Source organism: Filicampus tigris, chromosome 15 (genome assembly GCF_054856515.1).
Source record: "Filicampus tigris isolate MCC_2025a chromosome 15, RoL_Ftig_1.0, whole genome shotgun sequence".
Classification (NCBI taxonomy): domain Eukaryota; kingdom Metazoa; phylum Chordata; class Actinopteri; order Syngnathiformes; family Syngnathidae; genus Filicampus; species Filicampus tigris.
In genome coordinates this window covers 12422160-12448513 of record NC_141231.1, presented here as the reverse complement: position 1 = coordinate 12448513, position 26354 = coordinate 12422160, and the positions used below count along the sequence as shown (strand labels likewise).

Here is a 26354-nt window from a genome sequence, read left to right as displayed (position 1 = left end):
TATTAAGAAACCTGGGAACTGTATTTAATTGGCGGCAAAATGTGTCTTAAATAAACTTCCCATCCCATCCATGCTATTTGTTTTCTCATTCACATCCATTTATCAATGGCTATGGGAAGTATTTGTCAAGTGTAATTGCTCTGTTACATGCGTCCATCAACCTTCCTGCAAGGCAGCCATGGAGCTAATAAACCATTTTAAGTCGTTCTCTTTTAACGGTTTCTGCTCTGCAGATGTCTTTTAACCGCCACCTTTCCCGTTCTGTGTTTAAGAAATGTAATTAACCTCACGTTAACCCAAAAAGCTATTCTCAAGGCTATTTGTCTCAGTACTTAATACCACTCCACACCGTGGTATCTGGACCCCGGCAGGCCTTTTTTTTTTTTTTTTACGGGCATCATGATGCGGCCGCATGCTGAGTCAGCAGCATCTCTACTCTGGCTTAATGATGCCTTCAAATGATGACTTTTTGGAGGTGTAAAGCACTGAAACAAGAACAGAAAGTGGTTTTAATGCATTTACTTATTACTAATGGTAACGACTTGGCTTAAATAAGTTGCTTTCTGGACGTTCCGCATCATTCCCTGACATCTGTTGGATTGAAATGCTAATGTGTTTTTTTTCTCGGTGAAGTGCAAGAGGCATGTCCTTCTTCCTGCCCGGCTGCTTAAGATGTGGTTATTTCTGGAGAAGCAGAGAGGGTCTTGTAGGGGCATGGCTCATTCACTGTTTACAAAAGGCCCTCCAAACGCCATTATGAGCATCTTGGCGTTTTTGAGGGTTGGGGGAGAGTAGGGATTGGTTCCTTTCACCCAGCAGACATCTGCACCGCAATCGTTCAGTTCCCATGACATTTCCTGGGATTTGAAGGATGTTTGGATGCGGGTTGGTTTTCAAATCTTAAACAATCATCACTCACTTCCTCCATGCACCAGGTTGTGTTGAAAGTAGTTGTTGTCTGACAACGGTTTTATGTATCACACCGGTCCACACGCAGGAGGTGGAATCGGCGCCGTAACAGACGCATGGGGGTGAACACGCTAACTCCCCACAGGAGGGCCGGACTCAAGATTCAAACCCTGAACCCAAGAGCTGTGAGGCAGACGAGCTCAGCACTCATTTGCTGTGAGACGATCAGTGATCTCAAGCTGCAGTCATCCCTGAGTGAACTTCCTCCTCGGGGTCCCATCTAAGGCTGCATCCTCCCCAACGCCACCACCCCAAGCCCACCCCGCCTGCCTGTTTATACTCCGCCGACTGTCTCGCCCAATCGCTGTATACATCCTATTGATTATTTCAATCCGTGCAGCTCCTCCTACCGCCTCCCCTCCCTCCCTTCTCCTCCTTGCGCTCACGCTTTCCAACCTCCCCCAGCCTCTCTCGCTCTTGTCTGACTGCAGCATCAAGCGGCAAGCATCTCAATTGGAACAAGCGTGGAGCTCACACGTACCCACGCGTTGGCTGGCATGCAGTGTCAACGATGGTGAGTGGTTAATTTTTTATTTGTTTTATTCTCTTTGCAAATCGCAGATGTTTGCATGCCCTGGAACGATCTTCTTCCCCAAGTTTATTTGAGATTGAAGGAAAAGTTGGGTAAAAAAAAAAAAAAATCTCTGCACGAGTCTTCCACGGAGCTTGAAAAGTTGCAGTATGTAACGGCAAATAGAAGCACTGAGGCAACCAGCCTTCCGAGCGAGGCTGCAGAGGGTGTGTAATAAAGGGTGGTGGTGGTTGGAACACATGCAGCCATTACTCAGGAAAGCGCTGCAGCGTGAGCAAACCCGAAGGTGGTGGGGTGGGGAAAGGAGGGGGTTGTAGGATGGATGCTCACTGAGCGGGACAGCCCACAGAAATCTAATTACGGGACGTAACGCGCGTCAAACGCCTCCCGCGTTGATTGATGCCTTTTCCTCCATACGCTTGGAATGAGCCACAGGCTGCAGAGGACACCTAAGTCAGTCTGGAGGAGTTCGACTACAAGTTTGGACCCTTCTGTGATGCAATTAGTTGTGGGAGGTGATGAGGAGTAAATCGTCGCTGTCTTGTAAAAAACACGTATGTCCAATTTTGTCATTTAAAAAAAAAAAATCACATTAATGGGATGTCTGTAACGCAGAAACTCCATTAACGTAAAAATAACATAAAATAAAAATGAAAATGGACAAACGTGTTTTTAGCAGGGCATTGTTAGAATACTTTGTTACTCTGCTGAAGTGGATTTTTTTTATGTGCTTTACTTATGTTTCTGATGCATTTTTGCTTGTACTCCCTACATTTTGCATACAGTATGTCCCTAACATTGCTGTCCACCCTGTCATTATGGGACTGCTGCCCCTTTGTTGCCAGTGGCATTACAGCCAGCATTTTGTCTTACTTTAATGGAGGTGAGAAGAGTGAAGAGTTGCGGAATAAATATTTACACTGTTTCATATTTTTCCATCAGATTATGTTGTCAAGCTTAACACGTCCACCCTATCATAGTGAAATATTTGATCCAAAAACTTTTCAAAAAGGTGAAATAAATGTGTCGCTTTGTAACTGAATCATGCTGCTAAGTGAAGGTCATCCATGTGCTCATAAAATGCAAGCCAAATTTGTGTTTTGCCAAAAATATCCACCCCGTCATTGCCCCCCTCACATAATTCACTGTTTGTATGTACGTTGTCTACTTGCAGTTAATTTATCGAAAACTGTCGGACCTCGACCAATATGCATTTACAAAAATCAGCGGAACATCTTCCAAATACAATGAATATGAAGTTAAATCGAGAATCTTAACTTTTTGGGGGATGAAACGTGGGGAAGTCTCGAAGGCACCTTATAGTGATACGACAACGACAGAAGGCGAATAGTATATATTCCAAACAAAGATGCGTGCTGGATTGCGTAGCATCTGCAGCAAGCTTTGGCGTGTGGTTTTTGTTCGCATGATGCACATTAGCCAATGCTCACTGCAGCCATCTGCGGGCGCCGCAGCAAGCCTGCAGGGCCCCGTATTTACATATTGTCAACGTGGATGTCAATGCTGACTCTTGCCCAATTGGTGTGGAAAACAGCGTCTTTCCTTTTTCGCCACAGCATTGTCCAAGTACAAGTACAGTAGTCGTCAGTGATTAATGAACATGGCGGCGCAGGCGTCAGCGGGCCGTTACAGCGCCACAGTCAGGAAAATTGTTTACTCCCCCTCAGGAATTTTATTGATTGCAAAAATTCCACACCGTGTCCTCGTAGTAATAATATTAATAAAAATAATGGCTATGGTAGTGTCCCTCAAGGGCCCCATATTTTCATTTGTCAATACAGTCATGATGACTTTACAGAAGGGCTATTCAAATAAATTATTATCAAAAACCCAAGGGGCCGGGGGCCGGACCACCACAGTCACTTGTAGTGGTGCAACGGATCACATAAGTCACGGTTTTTTTTTTTATAGTAAAAATACCTCAAAGTGCAATTTAAGGCACATTCCCTTCCTTTAAACATGGAGAGTGCATTGCAATGCAATCTAGGTCCACAATTTTGAAAAAAAAAAAAAAAAAAGCAAAAAACAAAAACAAAAGTAAGCCAAGGAACCGCTGTTGAACTACCAGCCGGGCACTTGTTGCTAATGCTAACAGCTAGCTGCTAGCCACTAATGCCGGAGACTGTTTTGACAAAATAAGGAGTAAAAAGTGCAGATTCGTTTATTCGTTGGGAGTAAAATTAAAAAGTTGTTGGAAAAATAAATAATCAAGTCAATTACATATCGCTGAAAAGAGTACTTTTACTATCAAAGCACAGGGAACAAAAACAAATAAAAACAGTAACCATAACGTCATTTTTTTTTTTTTGTCTGTTTTTTTTTTAAACCATAGGAGCCAGATCAGACGCCATATGCCGGAGCTGCTCCAAAGAGTTTGCAGGGTCAATAACACAAAGTACCCAGAAGGCATTTATTTAAAAGGGCACTCACTGCATTCTGGGCCTTGTCAGGTGCATCCACGGCCAGGGTCAGCTGCCTCCTCATCACCCGATGGCGCCAAAGAAAAGTTAGTTACGAGCCATTTCCCGCTTCATTTCGCTGCTGCATTGCACCAAACTCTCTCGGGCGCCTTCCCGCGAGCCCCCTGGCGCGCCCGCGTTCAAATGACTGATCCCAACTGATGTTTTATCTCATCGCGCCGAGCAAAAGGTGAGCGGAGGCGCCATACATCAAGCTGCCACGCTCCATTTGGGTGCTCCAGCCAACGTCTGCAGCCCCCTGCTCCCAGGAGTGTCGCCGATTCAAACGCCCCACTAGCACGTCAGTGCTAATGTGGAAAAGATGGATTTCACATCCTTCATATATATGAGCAGCTGCAACACTGTCAACTTACCTGACACACTATTCATTTGAGTGTATATTTGGGTACCAACTACAGGGCACTAACAATCTGGGCTGGACTCGCCCCCAAAAAGAAATAAAAAAATAAAACACAAACGAAAAATTAAAAAACAGCCCGTGCATGTGTAGACACACATGCGCAAACACACGCTCACTGCCCCCTCTGTAACTGCGAACTCATTGTTTGTCATACCATCCATAGTCAGCGTTTCATCAAATCAATTGCACACATATCCAGAAACTTGCTCAACATAATCATAGTGGGATCAGGTATGAATAAAAAGCAACATTTTGCTGAGCTTAATTTACTCGATGATGCCATTTTATTTGCCGTTGTTTTGCTTATAGTTTTCTTCTTTGTCATGCATTTGCTAGCTAACAGCCAATCAGAATCGACATTGTTTCGCATACTGCAATGAATGGCCCTAATCATATCTAAAAAGTGCAATGACACAAAAATCTCTTAATTCTTTGTAATTCTACATGCTGCTTTTTATTTAGTTTTGTTCCTGCTTGTATTATGAATGTGTTGAGCAAGGTTCCGGACACAGACTGACGAAGGAAAATCGCAAGTTGTCCATTCCTTAAAGTACGACTTCACATGCGTCTTTGTGGTTATTGGCCTGCCACATACAGCTCAAGGGCTTTGCCGTACAGGCGACAAGGCCCTGATGTGCTGACAGGTCTTTGGCGAGACCGGGCCAGTGCGGCGGCAACGGCGCTCATGGGACGAGCCCCAAGGGCGCTCACTCACACGAGCTGACATGTGTTCCTGGAAGACAATCACCAAATGGAAATGAATTAGCCTCGACATACTAGAGAAGTGAGCTTTTACAGCCTCGTTTTTGAAGAGGATAAAAATTGAAGATGTGAGGATTGAGGAACAGGCTTTCGTAGGGCGGAGGACTTGATGCGAGTTTACAGTTTCAAGCTGCTGTGCTGTCTTGCAGTTGCTATGAGGATTGTGTAGTTGAAGAAAATTTGTCCGCAAATATAACAGGAAATATGACTTGGCAAGATTTCTTAAAAGAAGTAGCTAGCCTCAAACCACTCATCCATGTGTAGAAACGTGTGTATCTACACCTATAGAATCTTCTTCTTATTTTAAGATAAACGTACTCATAGCCAGTAATAAAATCATATCGTCGCTGTCATGTGAAAAACATGAAGAACAATTTTTTTCCCATTTTTTTATTTTTACATGAATGGTGTTTCCGCGTTACAGACGACGCGTTAGTCAGAACATTTAAAAAGTTTCCAAAATTGGAGATAAGTGTCTTTCACAGGACAGCGACGATAATGCTTTATTAAGACTTTTAACAAAGTGAAAAGCTCTTACTCAAAAACCGCATTGTTAGAAGAAATACTTTTGCAGACAAGCATATATTGCCTTGATTTGAGAGGTTTAACCAAGTTTGAATTTTACTTTTTGCAGCACGTCATCAAGTTTCTCCCAGTAAATAGTCAACATAAAAATCCGATTGGAATCAAAATGGCAAACTCCCTTTTTCTTTTCGGGCGTGGGTTCTTGAGACTTTTATGTGGATCCCGCCATGACAGACACACCTACCAGATTACAAGTTGCTAAGATCAACAGGCTCAATTTTCCTTTAAATTCTATTGGCGGCATTACTGAGACGATTTGGGGAGTGATTTTTTTTAGGGTAATGTTTTGAAATGAGTTTGAAACGATATCACAGTGTTTTGGAATCATAAAATAGTTTGTGGCGAGTGCGTCAATTACTTGTGGTTTATCCGGGTGAAAAAAAAAAAAAGATTCCAAAACTAAATAGTTTCAAGAGGGCTATAAAAATTCCTTTGCTCTACGCTGCAGTTGGGTATTCATCAGCTAACTTTTAATGAAGTGCTTTCTCCTTGTATTCCTGCAGGCTGATGGCCTCGTCTGCAGAGCTCTTCTATAACTGAGGAGTTTTCCAATTTCAACGGCCTCCTTTCCAGCTCCATGGGGTTTGACCTCAGCACTTAATTATTATCCTGGCAGCAGACTGGCGTTCCCGGCTGTTGCTCGCTTGACCTTATAAACTACCCCGAGTGTGTTCCACGCAGCTACGTCCACTGGAACTGCTGAAATAGGCTACTTACAAACACTTAGCGCTCGGCTTTGTCTGCGTCAAGATGAATGAAACGCACAACAACAGGACTTCTCTGGCCAAAGGCGCCAAGGACATCGCCAAGGAAGCCAAGAGGCAAGCCGGCAAGAACTTCAACAAGGCGGCGGACCGCGCCTCGGACGAATACTCGGCGCACCGCAGCTACAATCGCTTCCAAAACGACGAGGAGGAGGAGAACGACTACAATTCCTGCGGACAAGCGGACAGGCGCTACGGCGACGACGAGGACGGGGCGTCCAGCGACGCCACGGAGGGCCACGACGACGAAGATGAGATCTACGAGGGCGAGTACCAAGGCGTGCCCGCCTACCAGGACAGGAAACGGCAGGATGGACAGATGCCTCTGGACCAGCCGGCGGGTGACGGTCCGAAGAGCCACAAGGAGCTGGAGAACGAGCGGCAGGCCGATGAGGAGGAGCTGGCGCAGCAGTACGAGCTCATCATGCAGGAGTGCGGCCACGGGAGGTTCCAGTGGCAGCTCTTTTTTGTGCTGGGCCTGGCGCTCATGTCAGACGGCGTGGAGGTGTTCGTGGTGGGATTCGTCTTACCCAGTGCCGAAACGGACATGTGCGTGCCCAACTCCGGCGCTGGATGGCTCGGTAGGGAATAGCGTCTGTTACTGCTAAGTAACAGTTTGTTGTTGGCGCCCGTCTGATACTTTGAATTTTTTTTTCTATGTCTCTGGCAAGACCTGCTGTCGGCCAGCGCTCGCACCTAAGCATCACACCACCAGACCACACCTCTCAAATCCACAAGCATGTATCTTACACACGAACACTACAATGCGTATAGTATTTTCTATACATTTTATAGTAAGTTATAAGTTTGAATATTTTCAAAGTGTGTGGAAGTCGTAGAATTATAACAAAGATATAAATACTTTACGTACCAGTCTGCGATGAGCAAAAATCTGCATATTATCAACAAACAATGAAATACATAGGGAAAATTGGGCAATTTTCCAAATTATGAGGGAGCTGAGAATTACAGTGACGTCTCGTTTTTTTTCTGATGGTGAAAGAATGGGGGGGGGGTCTATTTGTGTTAGGAATTTATTTGTCTTAAATAAGTCATATATTCATTTTTGTTTTTCTCAATTTACAATAGTTCCCAGGTGCCTTAGTAAAAGGTCTCTGACCTTCTGTCAAAATACAATCAATAAAGAATGACGGAACACGTAACTTCTCCTTGTCAAACTCTCGTGGAAATCGTTTGGTTTCCGGGGGTTTGCGAGTACAGCTTTCATTACCATGACGACAAAGACGGAGCTAGGGCGTTGTGACAAAGCGAGGGCTATTCATTGTCGCTTGTGACTATTTTTCAAAAATGTCAAAATTAGTTTAGCAGATCTGTGATTATGGCGCAAGCACGAAATACACATTGACAATTTATTTGATGAGTCGTTAATCTGTGCACTGCAATGATGGATTGTGCATCCAGGGACTAACTGGTGCGCGGTGTCTATTATTTGTGGGAAATATGAATTTGCACAATGTTGCTGCACTACTTTTGTTGGCCCTCATGAGCTGATTGCGCAGGTGTACCTAATGGTGCGGCCGGTGGGTCTAAGGATACTGTATTATTCAACCACATTCTACGCGTGAGTCATCTCGCAGTGGGAGATGAGAGGGGGAGAACAAAAGAATGAGTCACATTATGTAGCACCAAGTGGCTCACAACAAAAATAAACTACGTGTATGCAGCGGGGAAAAATCTGAGTGATCAATAGTGGCCTCTGGAGTGGATTCATTCAAAGGGAGAGTCTAATGATAGCTCTTAGAAAAGACGGCAAATAATTGAAGAGGACTTTTCTACACAGCGCTGTCTTACAACTCTCGCTAGGTTTACACGTATACTACATGAACCATGAAGACAAGAACCCTTTGGATTTTCATTCTCAAGTTTAGCAAGACGTTTGGGAAATTTGTACAGTTTGCCATGAATGGATCAAAATTCTCACCTGTGGAACTCATGTGGGGTGGGATATTTATCACACACGTTTGGTCAAGATCTTGGGCCAAGCCCTGGGCCTTGTGTTTCATGGCAAAATATCCCACTTTGCCACCATTTTCTGCCCACATGCAAAGAACATAAACTCAAAATTTGCGCAATTTAGTGTTGCTAATCTGTCTAGTATATGATAGGAGTTGAACATTCAATTTGAGATTTGAGATTTTTTTTTGTAGTCCATGCTAAGGTGAAAATGGTCAAGTCGACTAGTCCATGACGTAATTTGTATTTTTTAGATTGTCAACTCGGGCAGGGAGGGGGTGAATTCGCTGGCGGTTGATATGAGGATTTAGTTTGGCTGTCAGCTAACGTTAGCAGGTGCCTTTTCATATATCTTCCAATAATTATATTTGAGTTTTAATAGATTGGGATTAATCGACATCAAGCTATAATCAGCATTGTATATTCGATGTGTCAACTAATCTGTTTAACACTTACAGTACCATAAATGATTAAAATTTAGGAGCATTCAAGAAAAAATATCTACGACTTCATCTTTAAAGAACCACTGGAAATTACCAAAATGAGATTCAAACCAAAATGGCAGACATTTTGGGGGGGATTCTACTCACTTTAGTATCACATTTTTGCCTTGTCTTCATCACACCTAACTTTTGAATCGCAAAGTGGATTCAAAAGTCTTCAATCAAAGAACAGAGCACAGTAAATGTGGCTCAGGGCTCGGCAAGTGTCGGTGCAATTAACGTTTCATTCTTCCCCTGCTAAAACCCGCCTGTCAATCACTCATTCTCCTCTGGGAATCATCCGTCATCTGCCGAGATCCTTGTGTCCTGAACGAGGAAATTAGCGGCTCGCAACACCTCTAGCGTGGCGGGACGCGACGTGCTGACAAGCGAGAACACGGCAGAACAGGCGTCGAGGGGGAGTTAAGAAAAAAGAAGCACAAATCATCATGCATGGAGACCATGAAAGATGAATAACAATAATAAACCCCCCAAGGAAAAGTTGTGCGTTTTTACATTGAATGCAAAGCTCTTCTTCTTACAATTATATCAGCTTTGTGTTCAGTCAAACATGCTCAGATTTCACACTGAGTAGAAAAAAAAAAAAAAGATTAAATTGAGACGAGATTATCAGTTTTCCAGTATTCAGACTTTTTTTGAGACACGGTTGTTTGGTGGTGTGCCGTGAGATTTTACGTAAAATCGGTGCCTTGGCTCAATACAGTTTAGGAAACACTGCGCTAGACCTTTAGTGGCTACGGATTTTTTTTTTTAATCAATTTTGACGCGTAAAGTCCAAATTCTAACAACAATATCAACATTTGATCACGCTGCATGGAAAAGGTATTGTAAGCGGTGTTAATTTTGACAAGATATTTTAATTTAGTTTTAGTTATAGTCTTTTGGCTAAAATGAAAGTTTTAGTCATAAATTATTCATGTGATTGTATTTTACTTTTAGTCCAATTTTAGTCAACGAAAATAAAGAGCAATTTGACTAGTTGACAAGTTGACTAAAATGTTGTTTTCCTTCTGCATACATTTATACAGAAAGTATGACACACCTATTTGTAACTGCGGTTTAACACGCAAGACACACATTTAACACAACTGTCATTATTAAACTTTGCTTCAATGAAAAATGTTGAAATTACAATATTACGCTTTCGTATTAAAAAGGGGGGCTTGAGAAGCTAGCATTGGCAACAGATCCAATGCTAATGGTGTCAAACTGCTGTAATTTACCACAGCGTAATATGCACGCAATTATTTTCAGTTCTCCACAGTTTAATTCTACAAAAACGTTTGCACCGGCGACAAATTTACCATCGAGAACATCTCGGGATGTACATTGTGTTGATGTTGCTTCAGTTCAAATTTGTTGTATTCTTCCCACGAATGACCGTTCGACAATATTCACACATCGTCCTTTTTCTTCATCGTTGAAGGTGAAATGGGCCCAAAAATCCTTTTGTTTGACTTTCAGCATCATATATGCCTCATTTGTCGATGGCGCAGCATCAAGAGAAACTGTGGGTTCAGTATCTTGCTCAAGGACACCTCAACATGATGATAAACAGCCAGGGATCAAACCCACCACCTCTAGGTGGGGAAAGGACCACTCTGAGCCATTCCGCCGCATGATTGGTTCTCTTCTCACTTCGTTCCGTCTGTTCCATTTTCTTCTTCTGATTGGATTCCGTGACTGTGTTTTATCGTTTCGTCTTTTAGTTATCGTTATAGTCTCAATGAACGACTTCTATTTTCGTTTTCAGATCGTTTTCTTCTAAATAAAAATATTTGTGATTAAATAAATGACGTAAAATTTTAGTCAACAAAATTAACACTTACTGTAAGCGAAAACGACATCATCTCTGAGGCAGTGTATGTTTGAAAGGTCTGACCTTTGCTTGAACCCCGTAGGAAATAACTAATCCAATTTCAGGAAGTGTACTTGCACATGGCCCCCACCCACCGACCTCACCTCCTCCCCCTCCTCCCTTTATTACACATCCTAACTCAACGTGAGCTCCGCCATAAAACAAACGAGCCGATGTTTCTGTATAGAGCGTCTTGGCTACACGTGTGCATCTCGCATTGTTTGCTCCGCCGTACCTTTGCCCCCGCTTTTGCTGCACTCGTGACGTTTTGCCTTGAATATTTTTTGTTTCATTTTCATGTCCCGCCACCGCACGGTCGGTCGTGGGTTCGCTTGTACGGGCTCCTCTGCAGTGGTGCGCTAGCAGCTGTCGCCGCGTAATGAATAGCTGGCTCTTGGCGCGGTGTCTGCGCAGCTCGATAAGAGCCTTTTACTTTTAACCTATCTGTCCCATCACCGCAAACACGGCGCAAAAGAGAGGGCGGAAGAAAAAAAAAAAGGAGGAGGACTCACCCCCACCTTCCACAGACATTAGCATTTTTATTAGCACATAGAGAGCGACATAATTTTTTACTGGCCTGACAACTATGCTCTCCAACGCTGCACTGTCCCGGGAACAAGAAAAGAACTGACCACGACTTCATGTGTTGCAGTGGTCCCTAACCGTTTTTTGCAACACTGTTTCGTGTACATTTTTAAAAATAAAAATTTCAATGAATGTAGTTGTTTTAATGAATGGGGGTCCCTGCGCTTGTTTGTCTTCATTGAGTCAGTCCCATCTCGTGGTAATGGGACACAATGACAAGTGAAGTGTATTATGTCCAGTCTACGCCGTATATTTATTTTTCGGTCACAGGTATTGCAGAACATGCCGCTTCAGAAGGATAGGATTTTGAAAACGGAAGTAAAGAATTTGGTGCTTTTTGGCGGGTAACAGCTGGATGACTGGATCTACAAAAAATGGTTAAAGCCCCTGTAATGTGAATAAAGGGATTGGTTTCTAAATACATGATAAATGATTGAAGACCGTTTCTGAAAACATGTGGAAAGACTGAGAACTATGTAGTATTCAGTTGTGGGGATAGAGTGATAAACTGTGTTTCATCATTTCAGTTTCCTTGCCCCCAATATATAAGAATTTGAGCGCCTTTGTTTGCCTCAGCTGTTATCTGGCGCAAATGCAACATGTAGTTAGCTAACAAACTAGCTATGACTGCGCCCCAAAAATGTATCTTCGTGTTGTCAGCCTTGAGTGTGCGCACGTCACGGAGAGAAAGGCGGAAGGGTGCGGAAGGGGAAAAAAGTCGTGACAACTGCCGTATGTACAGGGCAAGGATATTATAATGAACGAAAACCAACAAAATAACTACAACTAAAACGGAAAGAACATTTTCATTAAGGAAATAAATAAAAAGTAACAAAGTTGCTCTAAAAACGAATTGAAATCAACTGAATTAGAAAAACAAATGCAAAATGAAATAAAAACTAACTATAATGAAAAAAAACAAATTTCCGCACACAATTCCTGATCTCTGTCCATTCCCTCGCTCTCTCCAGGCAGCACCGTGTACCTGGGGATGATGTTTGGAGCCTTCTTTTGGGGCGGCCTGTCGGACAAGCTGGGCCGCAAACAGTGCCTGCTGATATCCTTGTCCACCAACGGCTTCTTCGCCTTCCTCTCCTCCTTTGTGCAAGGCTACAGCACCTTCCTCTTTTGCCGTATGCTGTCGGGGTTCGGGTAAGTGCATCATTGCGGAAGTGTACGTTAAGGTGAGAAGGTTTGGGAAAAGCTGTTCTATGACATAAAATCAATGGAGTTATCGGCCTAACAGGCAATGTTTAGATTTTGGCTTGCTGGGGATGAGGGTTGTGGTTTGTGAAATTTGGGGTGTGGTTTCAACCTATTGAGTGGACACACCCAAAGCGTTTAAGAGCAGAGACAATGGATTGATTTTTCACCATTTTTAAGCCTTATTTTGAGAGCTGGGCATTTTATTACAAATTGAGCGTCCGTTATTCGTCATCCGTCTGCAGCATGGGTACCCTTCCGTCGTCCGTCATTCGCCTTTTCTTCTGGGGGTAAAAAAACAGTATATACTATATAGCCCGGTACGCCTCTAATTTTAAACGGGCATCATGTCCCCGTCAACAACCTACCCACACCCGCCACGCTGGACGATATTTGAACAGAAATCATAACTCGTAGCGCTTAGGAAGCCTGTTCACAGCCTGGTCCGTCACTCAAATCTGCCCCCCTAGCAGCAACAACTCACAATTAGCCTCCCCGCACTCGACGGAGCCTCGCCGAGAAAAATAGACTAATGGCGGACGAAATAAAGGGGCTTCGGTCTATGTTTAGTCTGTCTATTTATTTATTTTTTAAATTCCCATCATTCATCAATCGGAGTGCCCAGCTCTGCTTATTTTCCATACTTGGCAGGGTTAACCTATACCGATAACACAACACTCTTCTATGTGGTGTGTCAAATTTACAAGGCATTTATTGTCGCTTTAATGAAGCTTTTATAAGGCATGAAATGACATTTTTGGGAGAAATGGGGGGTTGCGGTGCCGTAGTGCCCCAAGTTACTCGGGAGGTTGAAGGAGTTGTCTTTACACAAGTTACGGTTAGCTTCTGACGGTCATTCAATCTATTTTTAGTGTCTAGTTCTGACTATCTGCAGGATTGGCGGCGCGGTGCCCATTGTGTTTTCGTACTTTGCTGAGGTGTTGGCCCGGGAGAAGCGCGGCGAGCACCTCAGCTGGCTCTGCATGTTCTGGATGATCGGTGGCATCTACGCTTCGGCCATGGCGTGGGCCATCATACCGCACTATGGTGAGTGACTGAAAATGGTTTATGCTCTTTGACCATGCAATGTTAACGATTGAACAAACGTGCCATTTCCTGAAAAGTGATGATTTTAGAGGTACAAGGATTCCGACGGCGCCGGCGATATGTAAAATGCCTCTTGATCTGGGGATTTCAGTGTTGAGTGTGGAATCAAAAAATGTGGGAAATATTGAAATCTGCTAAATAGCTCCTCAGATGTCCAAAATGAACATTTTGAAGTTGTAAGGGCTTAAATCCGTTGAGGGAGGTACAAAGTGTCGAAGAAAAAAGTGGCAAGTTGGCAAATATGTAAAACGTCTCCTTATTTGAGAATTTTAGCCTGTAAATGTAGAATTCTGGAAATGTAAGAATTGTTGGAATAAATATTGATATACATTGATCCCAGACTTATGCCTTCCATTGTGGAATAGCTGGAGACCTAAATCTAATGACATATTTCCCTTCCAAGGTAGAAACGGTTTACAGAAGAGAGCTGGAGAGAGGTTATTTAAGGCCACCAAAAATACCAAAAAACTCCACTTTTTGCCACTACTGTCGCACTGCTGCAAGCAGAAATGGAGCGTGCACGATGCATACTGCCGCAGTGATGCCAATAAAAGGCAACATGTGAGATCATTTGCAAATATGTCCCACTCTCTCGGAGCCCTTGGGGGGCGCACGCAAACAACAAGCAGGTGGCGGTGTGCAGGTGGCGCTGTCGAAGCCGGGGACTCATTTTACACGCTGATTTTTTTCAATTTTCCATTTTTTAAACTAAACTCGTTTTGTGTAAGGATGCCCAAAAAAGTTCATCAACCTCGGTTTACGACGGTACCCGACACACGAGGTGTCAAAGTTATGAAATTGGCGGCATAAAAATATGGAATCATGTGAAGAAAAAAAATACTAATCAGGGAATATAAATGTATTTATCGATGGTTGGCTTTTGTCCATACATATTTTAAGAATTGTAGTCAAAGACCCTTAAAAAACGATTTGGCTGTTTTGGTGTGGAAATTTCTAAATAGCCAAACATCAACCCAAGGTGTTTCCTTTTCAGAGAAATGTCGGCGCGGCCAATTGTCTCGCCGTAGTTTCCATATTGATTTTTCCAGACTTTCTGCTGATTGACTCGTTTGTGCGTCGACAGAATGTCTCTCGAGTTACAACTCACGTGAGTCGATATAAAAACGCTGTGCTGAGAAAACTCGGTCCTCACAGAGATAACGATGCTCATATTTTTGACGACCATCAATTAAATGGTCGGTTTGTCTTCCATGAAGCCATATTTGTGCTTGTGGACCAAAAAAAAAGAATAAAAGCCAAACAAGTTCAACCTCATAACATGTCCGTGGATGAACTGCGATCCGATATGGAGCGGAAAAAGAGATTAGGAGGACAAGAGCGGAGGCCAGGTTGCCAGAGAGCGCTTGATTTATGAACCCTCTGCGAGGGATAATGGAAAGGTGAAGTGATAGAGGACGGAGCTCTGAGAGCAAAACAACGGTGAATACAACAAGGAAGGGAGTTGTAGTGCCAGGGACGTGCCAACTCTGTCTGTGTATCAGGCCTGTTTTATGACGTAAAATTTAAGGAAGAAACGATTCATGAATAAGTTGATTTGCAAGAAGCAAATCAAAAATCTTTGCAGGGGTATTTTTTTCCACGAGAACTAGCGTTAATGCAGACTCACGCAGCACTCCATGTAAGAATATGTTGGTGCAAAGGTGAAGCAGAATGAAAGCGTTCATAAAATTCATACAATGACCAAAGTTTACAATCATTTCATACTTAAAAAGAAGTGTCCAAATGTGTCTACTGCAACACTGAACTTGCGTACCTGTCTATGCACTACACTTACGTTTTGGGGGATTTGTGTTCATTTGTTTGGTTGGGTGGTGGGTGGGTTTTGGTATGCGGGATAGGGGTGCACCAACTGTGTCGGGGTATTGAAGGTGGTGCAACATGGCGAGGGCTTGATTTATTAACCCTTGGTGAGAGATAATGGAAAGGTGAAGGGATGCGGGGCGGCAGTCGGGGAGAGAAACAACGGCTTAGCGGTTTTAATGGAAAGCTGGAAGGCCTTCAATATATAACGGGCCGCATTGATGAAGTGCCTCACCCGGGTGCAGTACTTATCTGGGGAGTCGTGAGACACGCACTTGAAGAAATAGAAGCCAATTCCAGGACAAAACTCAACTCATTGAGAAAGGTGACAATAAAGATTATGAGAGGGGAAAACGTGCATCGACTGTGGATTAAAGACTGAGGCTATGCCCACTTGGGTATTTGTAAAACTTTCAATTATTTTCAACGCAGCGCCATTAGGTCGGTAGATAAACACTTTTGTAACTCATTTATACGGTTAAAAAAAAAAAAGCAACCTAGCTAGTTTTAAGCTAATTTTTTGTACTGTTTAAACTACTGCTATACTTCAATGTAATCACATGAATTGGATTTAAAATTAAATGCTGTATGGTTGGGTTGGGTAAACCTTTGAGCTTGATTTTTAAAATGGACAGACATTAAAAACAAAGCTGAAATATGAATGTAAAATATGTACAATTGCTTATATTAACTAAATAATAGGGGTGTGCATCCCTCCAAGAAAAGACGATTGGATACATATCTCAATAAATGGGGTGCGATTCAAGATCTGTTTGATCTTAAAGTAGAAAGATTCGATTTGGCTCAATTCAGTGGGAGTACGATTTGATTCGATATTGTACGGGTCACTCCGAGAGGGTATGATGCAATGAGTTTTTTGTCATTTTTCATACTATACATATGAATGAACTTGTCAGTACTGTGTTTCTTTGTTGATTCTTTATAATGGATTACATTAATATTATTATTTTATCAAATCAAGGAAATGAAACCATTTCCTTGATTTATTATCCAAATATTTTTGTCTTATTACATTGGACCTCCCGCATATTTGAGGTTCAGCATTCGCAAATTCACTGATTCAAAGAATTTGGGGGGGGGCAAAATTCTTATTTGCACAAACCCCCTCTTATTTGCATTTTCTTTCATTTTTTTAACAGGAGGTGCGGCCCACTGTATTTACAATTCATCAATTATCAATGTTTTAATTAGATAATACATTTACAATTCATCAATTATCAATGTTTTAATTAGATAATACATTTTTAAAAAATGAAAATGAGAAAATACATTTTAATTTTAGATTCAAACCAACACTTGCACTAAAAGTACAAAACTATGCATTGCTTACAAAGATCACATTCAAAAGACATACTGTCAGCAATCAACAATCAGCATTCCAAAGACGTTTTCATTACATCGTCAACCATTCTAGAATCCATACAACACATTTGATTTACTTCCCTTTTGCAGGTCCGTGTATATGGGACCGTTTTATTTCTTCTATTCCCGGTCGTTGTTCTGTTATCGTACCCCAAAAATGTATTGGGGCGTAGGTCAAGAAGTGCCATCCATCTTTTTACATATCGTAAGAAGTGATTTCCGAGGCACATTCATGTGACAAGGGCGGCGCGAAAGGATCATAATCGAGGTCAATTGATTAGACGCCACTGTTTCACCCTTTTTTTTTTTTTTCCTGCAAGACGCAGTGGTTTGTGGGGAATGGGTTTCGCCGCAGTGCTCTTTACATTGACTGGGGGTGAGTAAAGGCTAGTTACGTGTGTGTGTGTGTGCGCGTGCGGGTGTGTGTGTGTGTACTGTATTTCTGTGTGGTGTCTTTTTTTTTATAGTCCCTAAAAAGTAAACTGTAAAATCTGCTGCTGTGACCAGTCTTACGTGTGTCTTTGTTGCAGTGTAAGGCCGATTTGTCTGGATGCTCTCTCCTTTGTGTGAGTGTGTGCGCGTGTGTGTGCCTGTGTGTGTGTGTGTGTGTGTGTGTGCTTGTATGCTTGTCGGAGGCGTTCTCACTTACTGTAGAGTAGCCACATAAATCACGTTGAGTATCGCAACCAGTCAGCCATCGCCGACAGTCCATTATAGCTGGAATCCTCCTAATGAGCTTTTTACCGGGCCGGGCAGAAGGAAGCTCACACGGGCAACGTGCAAACATGCTCACGTCCCCTAAAGCTAACAAACCACGACCATGAATGTCCACAATGCCGATTTGCCACTCACAGGCATTATTTAGCTATTTTTATGGTTTTAATTGATTGTTAAGAGCTCTGGCGATTTTGTGGAATCAACTGTTGATTGATCAAGGCATGACTCAAGAACATTGCCGAAATAATACCTCAAACTGAGCTCTGTATTAGTTTCATATAACAATAAAAACAAATGTTACAATACAATGTAATACATTGTGATTCGCTGCGATATGATACCATACAGTGCGATCCATCCCGATAGAGTGTTGTGATACAGTTTGGTGTGTTGTGATACGATGCGGCGCGATATGATCCGTTGCTATATGATGTGTTGCGATACGTGGCGATCCATCCCGATACGGTGTGTTCCCATATGTGTTGCGATACAATACATTGTGATGCGTTGCTTTGTAATACATTGCGACTCATTGCATCGCGGTTACGTTACGTTGAGATATGTTGCAGAAACATTCCATTCCATGACATGACTGTATGTTGAAATAAATTACGGTATGCTACAAAATGTTGCGAATTACGATACAAAATGTTCCGATACAGAATGTCGCGGTGCAAAATGTGACGATACGACATGCCGCATACAATGTGTTGCGATACGATATGCTGCAATACAGTACGCTGCAAAATGTTATTTTGCAATACATTGCGTCATAATACATTGTGTTACCATACATCACGTTACGATACGATATGTTTCGTTACGATACATTGTATTATTATATGTCGCTCTACAACAAGTCGCGTTACAATATAAAAACAGTTGGTTTAAAATAACACAATTTTTGGGTCGAAAATGGACTGATCCACTAATTGGGTCAATTTGACCCATGTTCCTGTGTTGTTTTGTCCAAAACAGCCCATTTTGGGGGTTGTTTTTGTATAAAACAAATGTATAAGAAAGTTGGGTCAAATTGACCCAAGTAGTGGATCGGTCCATTTTTGACCCAAGATGGTGTTATTTTTAACCCAACTGTTTTGAGAGTGTACAATATGTCGCATTACGATATGTTGCGTAACGATTCGTTGCAATATGATATATGATTCATTGTGATTGGATACGTTGAAATATGATAAGGTATGTTGTCTACATAAGACTTTTCAAGTCTGGTATTTATCTATTCCAGATCAGTTTCTAATGCCCACTTACAATTTCGTGCTCATTTACATCTTCTTTAACTGACGTAATCACCGAGCGTACATTTGCTGTACCACCTGTGTTTCCAACAACTCAAAGTCACCACAAAAACATAGCCATCCTATGCCGTAGTTTTGATTCCATACAGTTATGGTAGCTATTTAATAATTTTGTCTGCTGATGCTAAAGGTGACATTGTGTGCATGCTTTGCCATGTTCTATGCACAGGGTGGAGTTTTAGTATGGGCTCTGCCTACCAGTTCCACAGCTGGCGAGTATTTGTGGTGGTGTGTGCACTGCCTTGTGTCTCAGCTGTGGTGGCACTCACCTTCATGCCCGAGAGCCCCCGCTTCCTCCTACAGGTGAGAGAGCGTAATAAGAACGACACGACTCCCAAAACGGTCCGGATACAATATTGCGCCTTTGGATTAAATTTCAGGATGAACCTAAAATGCACTACAACCTTTCCAGGTGTTCTTAATTTGATCTCCTCTAAACTTTTGAATGCGCCGTTCATTTGCGTGACCGAGCTTCTTCCGACTGTCACCTAGATGGGCAAACATGACGAGGCCTGGATGGTCCTCAAGCACATCCACGACACCAACATGCGAGCCCGCGGAGAGCCCGAGAGAGTCTTCACCGTGAGTTGACCCGTGGCGTCCCTGCGTGCCTTGAGCAAACAGCCAACGGACTGACGAGTGTCTCCCCCTACAGGTCAATCGGATAAAGATCCCCAAACTGCTGGATGAGCTAGTGGAGCTGCAGAGCGAGACGGCCAACCCGGTGCTCAAGGTTCTCTCCAAAGTCAAAGTCGAGCTTCGAGGGGTCAGTTTTGGTTTGGATTCTGAACTCAAGTCGGGTGTAACCTGTTCCATACCGGACAATTTTGTCCAAACTGCAAAAGTTGCACAATCGTAAAGGAGAATTGTCCACCGTAGCTCGAAAAACGGCAGTGGTAGATGGTGGTCATCGTTTGCTACAAAGTGTATGGAGTGAACAAACCTTTGTTGGCTCCCAGGGGTACGATGATCCAACAGAACATGTCATGCGTTACGTTTCGATACGCTACATGTGATATGTGATACGTTACAGCGCAATGTGATGTGATACTTCGCGACATTATTATGATTCGATTCGTTTCGATGTGATTCATTACGATGGGAAATGTTGATGATGTGTTTCTTACTGTACAATGCGATGCGATTATGTGATGTTACAACGTGATGCAATATATTCCAATACAATAGTTTACAACTGCGACATTTTACGATGCAATCTATTACGGTACAATTGCATTTAGTTGCAATTCCTTACAATTATTATTCGTCGTTATATGTATCTATTATTTAATAATATTTGTCACAATGTCACGTGATACCTTACAATGCAATACGTTATAATAACCACAGCTGGGCATCGTCCCTCCATCTCCGAGTTTCCGTCCTGCATATTTAATCGACCCACGTGGCGACAGCCAATCGGCGTCGAGAACGTGATTTTCACATCACACGCAGTCACCGCACGAGCAGACACGCCACCAAACGAAGAAAAAATATCAAACAAAAACAACTTACCCGTGCAGAGCGTGGTGATCGGTGAAATAAAAAGAATATGGGGCACTTCATTGCGTCTGTGGGACTCGACCGCGTGTCAGGAGTGCGGCACCTGCGTGTGACGAGGTATAGCGGTTAAGTCCGTGCTTGACGCCGGTTGGCTGGACGGGGACCACGTGGGTTGATTAAATATGCAGGACGGAAACTCGGAGGGGAGATGCTGATAATGACATGCGATCATTTGCAATATAACTTTTTTTTTTTTTTATAGATCTGGTCCACTTTCATGAGATGCTTTGACTACCCAGTAAAAGACAACACCATGAAGCTAGCAGCTGTTTGGTTTACGCTCTCCTTTGGGTAAGAACAACCCTATTGTGAATGTTTCATGCAGTCCCAAGTCTATAGCGCATGTGTTGTCATCTTTTTGGGGTTCAGGGGGAAATTGTCATGGTCTGTGTTTTGAGTTTGGTTTTTGATTGCAGTTTCATGTTTTTCCTTGTGTTCCTTTTGTCTGTCTCTCGTTAAGTTATTGAGTCCACCTGTGCTTGTCATCCCGGTCCCTTGTGTTAGCCAACCAGCTTCCTCCTACTCTCTGTGTCTTGTCCAGGTGTTCATCGTTATATCGTCAACTTGTCTGTATTAAGTTCCCTGCTTTATTTCAGTCCTTGTTAGTTCGTTTGTCTTGTCTTGTCAAAGTCAAGTCCAGTTGAGCCGTAGTCCTAGTGTTTGTTTAATTTTTTTGGGGGGGACATCAACATTGTCATCCCAGCACCTTGTTTGCCTTTTGTTTTAAACACTTTATATTGCACACCATTTTGCCTCCTGCATTTGGGTCCTCCTCCATGATAACCTGACAGAAATGTTTTAAAGGACAGCCCTCAAAATCCTAAGAGCAATTAAACATAACTACAATTTGTACGTGACTTTGTTATTTGTATTTCTGGCAAGTTTGACTCATACGCCACAACATTTTGTCCATAAAATGCATCCATTTATTCTGTTGTTACTTGGATTACAAAATGAAATCCAAATCTATTCAGGTAATGCCTGAACTGCAGTCAGATAATGTCGGATACATTTAATACATTTACTCTAAGTAATAATCTACCGGGTGACTTTATTTTGTAGTATTTTCTGTTGTATTTTTACTTAACTATTGCTTCCAGGTAAATGACACAAGACTGACACAATTGACCCAAATCTACGGTTGAAAGGAGTAATTGGTTTAGGTTGTTGCTTTTGTTGTTTGCTGGTCCCTTGAAGCAGTTCATTGAGGCAATTTATAGCTCATCCTCAAAATACAGGTACTACGGTTTGTCCGTGTGGTTCCCCGACGTGATCAAGCACCTGCAAGCCGATGAGTATGCCTCCCGGGTGAAGATCCACACCAACGAACGCATCGAAGATTTCACCTTCAACTTTACGTTAGAGAACCAGATTCACAGAAATGGGGTATTCCTCAACGACAGGTAACTGGCCCGACTACTGCTTGGATTCATACGCGTTCACCTCAACATGTCGCGGGCCTTCTTTGCGTTACTCGTCATGACCGTTCATATTAATTCAGCCTCCGTTATCTCCGTCTCTACCAGGATATGAAAAGTCTTATCTCGGCGGTTGGCACCACGGACGCCTTGTGTTCATTCATTCACATGTGTTCATTGATATTTTTCTCAAAATATATGTTGTTGCCCCAGATGGCTTAGTTTCAAAGCTATTTATGTACACCTTGCATTTTTGACATGTAGTCATGGCAGCGTACCTCACCAGAAGTAATCAGAACCAGCAGTAGCCACCTATTATTGTTTTTTTGTTTGTTTGTTTGTTTTTTTTGGGGGGGGGGGGAAGCGAAATCTAAACTCAGCTATCATGCTAAAAACAAATCCCAGGGGATAGAGACCAAGACTTCTGTGAATAGCAAAAATCTATGAGAAAAAAAAGGGGGGATTCAAATTGCATATGGATTCCACAATATGTTGGCAAAGCACTTGGAACAGAGATGATCATAAAGCATCAACACTATGCTTCTAGTATGGACCCAAGCATGAACGCGTGACATAAACAACTGCATTCAGTTAAACACAAACAAGCCACCTTCACATGAGACTCATCAATAGTATTAGCTAGCATAACACACTAGCAAAATTGACGTGACATCACAATGGCCCACAAATATGCGCGCTAGCAAAGACTTAACAACACAAAGATTCCACTAGATGGCGCTAAAGTAATTCTATTTTGTTCTAAGCACAAAAACAGCAAATAGACAAAAACAGCAAATAGATGAGAATTTTAACAATTAACGAAGTCGGTTTCCCAAAAATCTTTTTTTTTTTTTTTGCCCCAGGGGTTCACTGAAGTAACCATTCGAAATATTATCACATTATATCAGTAAACCGTTTCATAATTTTGCCTCAAGATGGCAACAAATCGCCCCCTCCAAAAGGCAACATGAATGATTGTTCACATCTCTCTTGTCTGTGCAGGTTTATTAGCATGAAGTTCAAGGCGGTTTCCTTCATCAACTCCTCGTTCCTCAACTGCTACTTTGAGGACGTCTCCTCCGTGGGCTCTTCCTTCAAAAACTGCACCTTTGTCGACTCTTTCTTTTACAACACAGGTACGTTTCTGCACCCCTCTTCAGTCCGAGCCCCCCCACACCCCCAGCCCTAGTACTAAAGGAACCCTTTGCCTGCAAAGAGTGCAATGGAAATGTTTCAGAAGTGCAAGTAGAAAGGAAAGAGAAGGCGAAGGCGGTGCGAGAAACCAGAGCTGAATCAGACCTTGTGGGAGAATGAGCCTTCAAATGATTTCCCCTGTAGCACTCTGGAAAAGTGCTGAACACGGAAACGGCAAAGGCATGGAAGGTGCTGGTGATGCACCATGGGAAATGAAGTCTCTTTCAATACCCCAGAGCAATGTGCCAAGCATGTGAGGGTGGAAACAATAAGAACAGTGTAGCCTATTTGGGAAATTAACTATTAAGGTGCGATTTGCACTGCAAACACAAGTGCCCTACTGTTTTACTTTAAAAAAAAAAAACACATATAAAGGAAGCAAGTATTTCTAAATTTTGTGCAATTTTTTCCCTTTTTTTTAATTTAGAAGGAAAACAAAACACAAAATTCGTAGATACTTTTTACGTCTTGTCCGTCACCATTTGATGGCATTTCCTACTAAATTTAATGGCCTGTAAAAAAATAAACACAAAAACAAAAACAACAATGACTAAAAATCAAACTGAAAATATAAATCCAGATTTTCCAGTGTTAAATTTCGCCTGAGAGGACTGTATGACTTTATGTATTATACTGCCCTCAAGTGGCCACTAACACTTCACTAACACATCTCTTGCAGATATCGACGACACCAAGTTGACAAACTCGAGGGTGGTCAACAGCTCCTTCCACCACAACAAGACGGGCTGTCAGATGACCTTCGACGACGACTACAGCGCATACTGGGTCTACTTTGTCAATTTCCTGGGAACACTGGCCGTGCTGCCTGGCAACATCGTCTCGGCCCTCCTCATGGACAAAATAGGCCGCCTCAGCATGTTGGGTACGACGTGACAACACGAGAATATAATTTGTTAATGTACTTAAGTAGATTTTTTTTTTACATCGTTTACATGAGAATTTATTTTTCCGGCAACTCACTTTCTACTCCTTACTTTGTCAAAATAGACTTGTTACTTTTTTCAGACTGGCTAACATTTAGCCGGTTAACGGTAAATTACTAACCTGAACTCGCAAGGGCCAGCTCTAAATGCTCATTCACCGACACCCACGTCACTGACTTGCCCAGACCCCACTTTTTAAAGACTTACACACTCAAAGTCACAGATACTACAGTAGAACATGTGGATGGCGTCCCCAAGTGTCCAAAAATAATACCTGCACTTCCCATGCAAGTCATAAATCAGTTTTGAAAAGATAATGATTTGGATACTAGAAAATAGTCAACACAAGTATCTATACTTCTTAAGTACAGAGTGTAAGTACCACCTCTGACCAATAGCAGCCCTCTGCGTTCACTTGGGTCCGAGTGGTGACCGTCTGTCCCACCTACGCCCTGCAGGGGGCTCTATGGTGCTGTCTGGAATCAGCTGCTTCTTCCTGTGGTTCGGCACCAGCGAGTCAATGATGATCTTCATGTTGTGCCTTTACAACGGCCTCAGCATCTCCGCCTGGAACTCCCTGGATGTAGTCACCACTGAACTCTACCCCACCGACAGGAGGTGACAGCCCTCAGTATGATGTTTTACAACCACCGCGGGTAGAATGGCGCAGAGCTCCGCCAAGGCCAAACTCAACTCAACTCATCTCAACTTTATTTCTAGAACACTGTAAAAACAAGCATAGCTGCATACAAAATGCCGTACACAAAGTAACAATTGTGTGCTTTTTTTATTGATAAAATATGACTTGTGTCTTATTTGAGACTTCTTGAGAAAATGTGATTTGGTTAGAAAAAAATGATATGCGTTTTTATTGAAGTAATTTGACTTGATAAAACATATTACGTGTAATTTATATAATAAATTACTTTTATTTCAAATGTATTGAATACAACATCATCTAAAAATGTGCCTTTTTTCTCATGAGAAATATATATATATAATCCCGAATAAATTGTTATCTACAAAATGAATTAAAACAGACACTAAAATATGAATAAATATAATCGATCCAAAATCTGACTTAAGGTTAGGGTTAGAAAAACATTTTTTTAGATTAATGCACAAAGTTTTAGGGATTTTATTTTATCTTACAAAATAATATTTTATATGAAAAAATGACTTTATTACCTCAAAATAGATGATATAATATCCCGTCTAAATTTTTTAATAAACTTTATTCAACAAAATGTATTTGATAAAATGGATACAAAATCTGACTTATTAAAAGATATCATGTCTAAAATTGTATCTATTTTATCTATAAAAAAAAGTGCATTTCATATATAAAAATAATATTTTATTCCTTGAAAAAATATGATATAAAGTCTAAATACGATTTTTTGTACCATATGAACATATACAAATTATTACCCTTAATTAAGAAAAAAAAATCAGACTTATTATCTTTACAAAATACAACTTTTTTTTTTTAAATATAACTTTTTATCATAAGTATATGGTCTTTTCACTGAAAACACATTTCTACTCGAAAATGTAGAATCGAGGCAGTTTCTATCTGTACCAAATTTTTTCCACCGCTCTCAACTCAATCCAACCAATTAAACCTGACGTTTTGCCCTTTTTTCTTCCGCAGAGGCACTGGCTTTGGCTTCTGCAACGCCTTGTGCAAGTTGGCCGCCGTGCTGGGAAACCTGATCTTCGGTTCTCTCGTGGGCATCACCAAGGCCATCCCCATCCTGCTGGCGTCGTGTGTGCTGGTCTCCGGCGGGCTTGTGGGCCTGCGGCTGCCCGACACGCGCACCAATGTCCTCATGTAAACATTTGGTTGTTTGTTTACCTAGGCCCTTCATACACACACACACACACACACACACACCTGTATGCGTGTTTGGGTTGCATACCATCGCCTCCAAAAGTATTGGAACTGCAAGGTCAATTCCTGTTTTTTTAATATATGTATATATAAATGTATGTATATATATATATATATATATATATATATATATATATATATATATATATATATATATATATATATATATATATATATATATATATATATATATATATATATATATATATATATATATATTATATTATACAGTATATATAGTGATATTATATACACATACATACATATATACATATGTACTTGCATACATACGTCCATACACGTCAAGACTACTACCTTTAAAGCTAGGCCAAGCCCCTCGCCCTCACATAACTTGGTCATT

The 26354-nt window shown here is 41.8% G+C and overlaps 1 protein-coding gene across 1 annotated transcript; it reads left to right on the top strand.

Annotated features, from left to right (window-relative positions):
* Positions 1-1355: 1355 nt before the first annotated feature.
* LOC147135556 (synaptic vesicle glycoprotein 2C-like) lies at positions 1356-26138 on the top strand. The gene is made up of 13 exons (XM_086053416.1): positions 1356-1483; positions 6253-7094; positions 12405-12585; positions 13532-13683; positions 19150-19283; positions 19473-19562; positions 19636-19746; positions 20746-20834; positions 21782-21946; positions 22964-23097; positions 23835-24038; positions 24558-24717; positions 25754-26138. Exons 2-13 carry the CDS (start codon positions 6500-6502, stop codon positions 25935-25937), a joined length of 2199 nt encoding a protein of 732 aa, XP_085909542.1. The 5' UTR covers positions 1356-1483; positions 6253-6499; the 3' UTR covers positions 25938-26138.
* Positions 26139-26354: the final 216 nt, after the last annotated feature.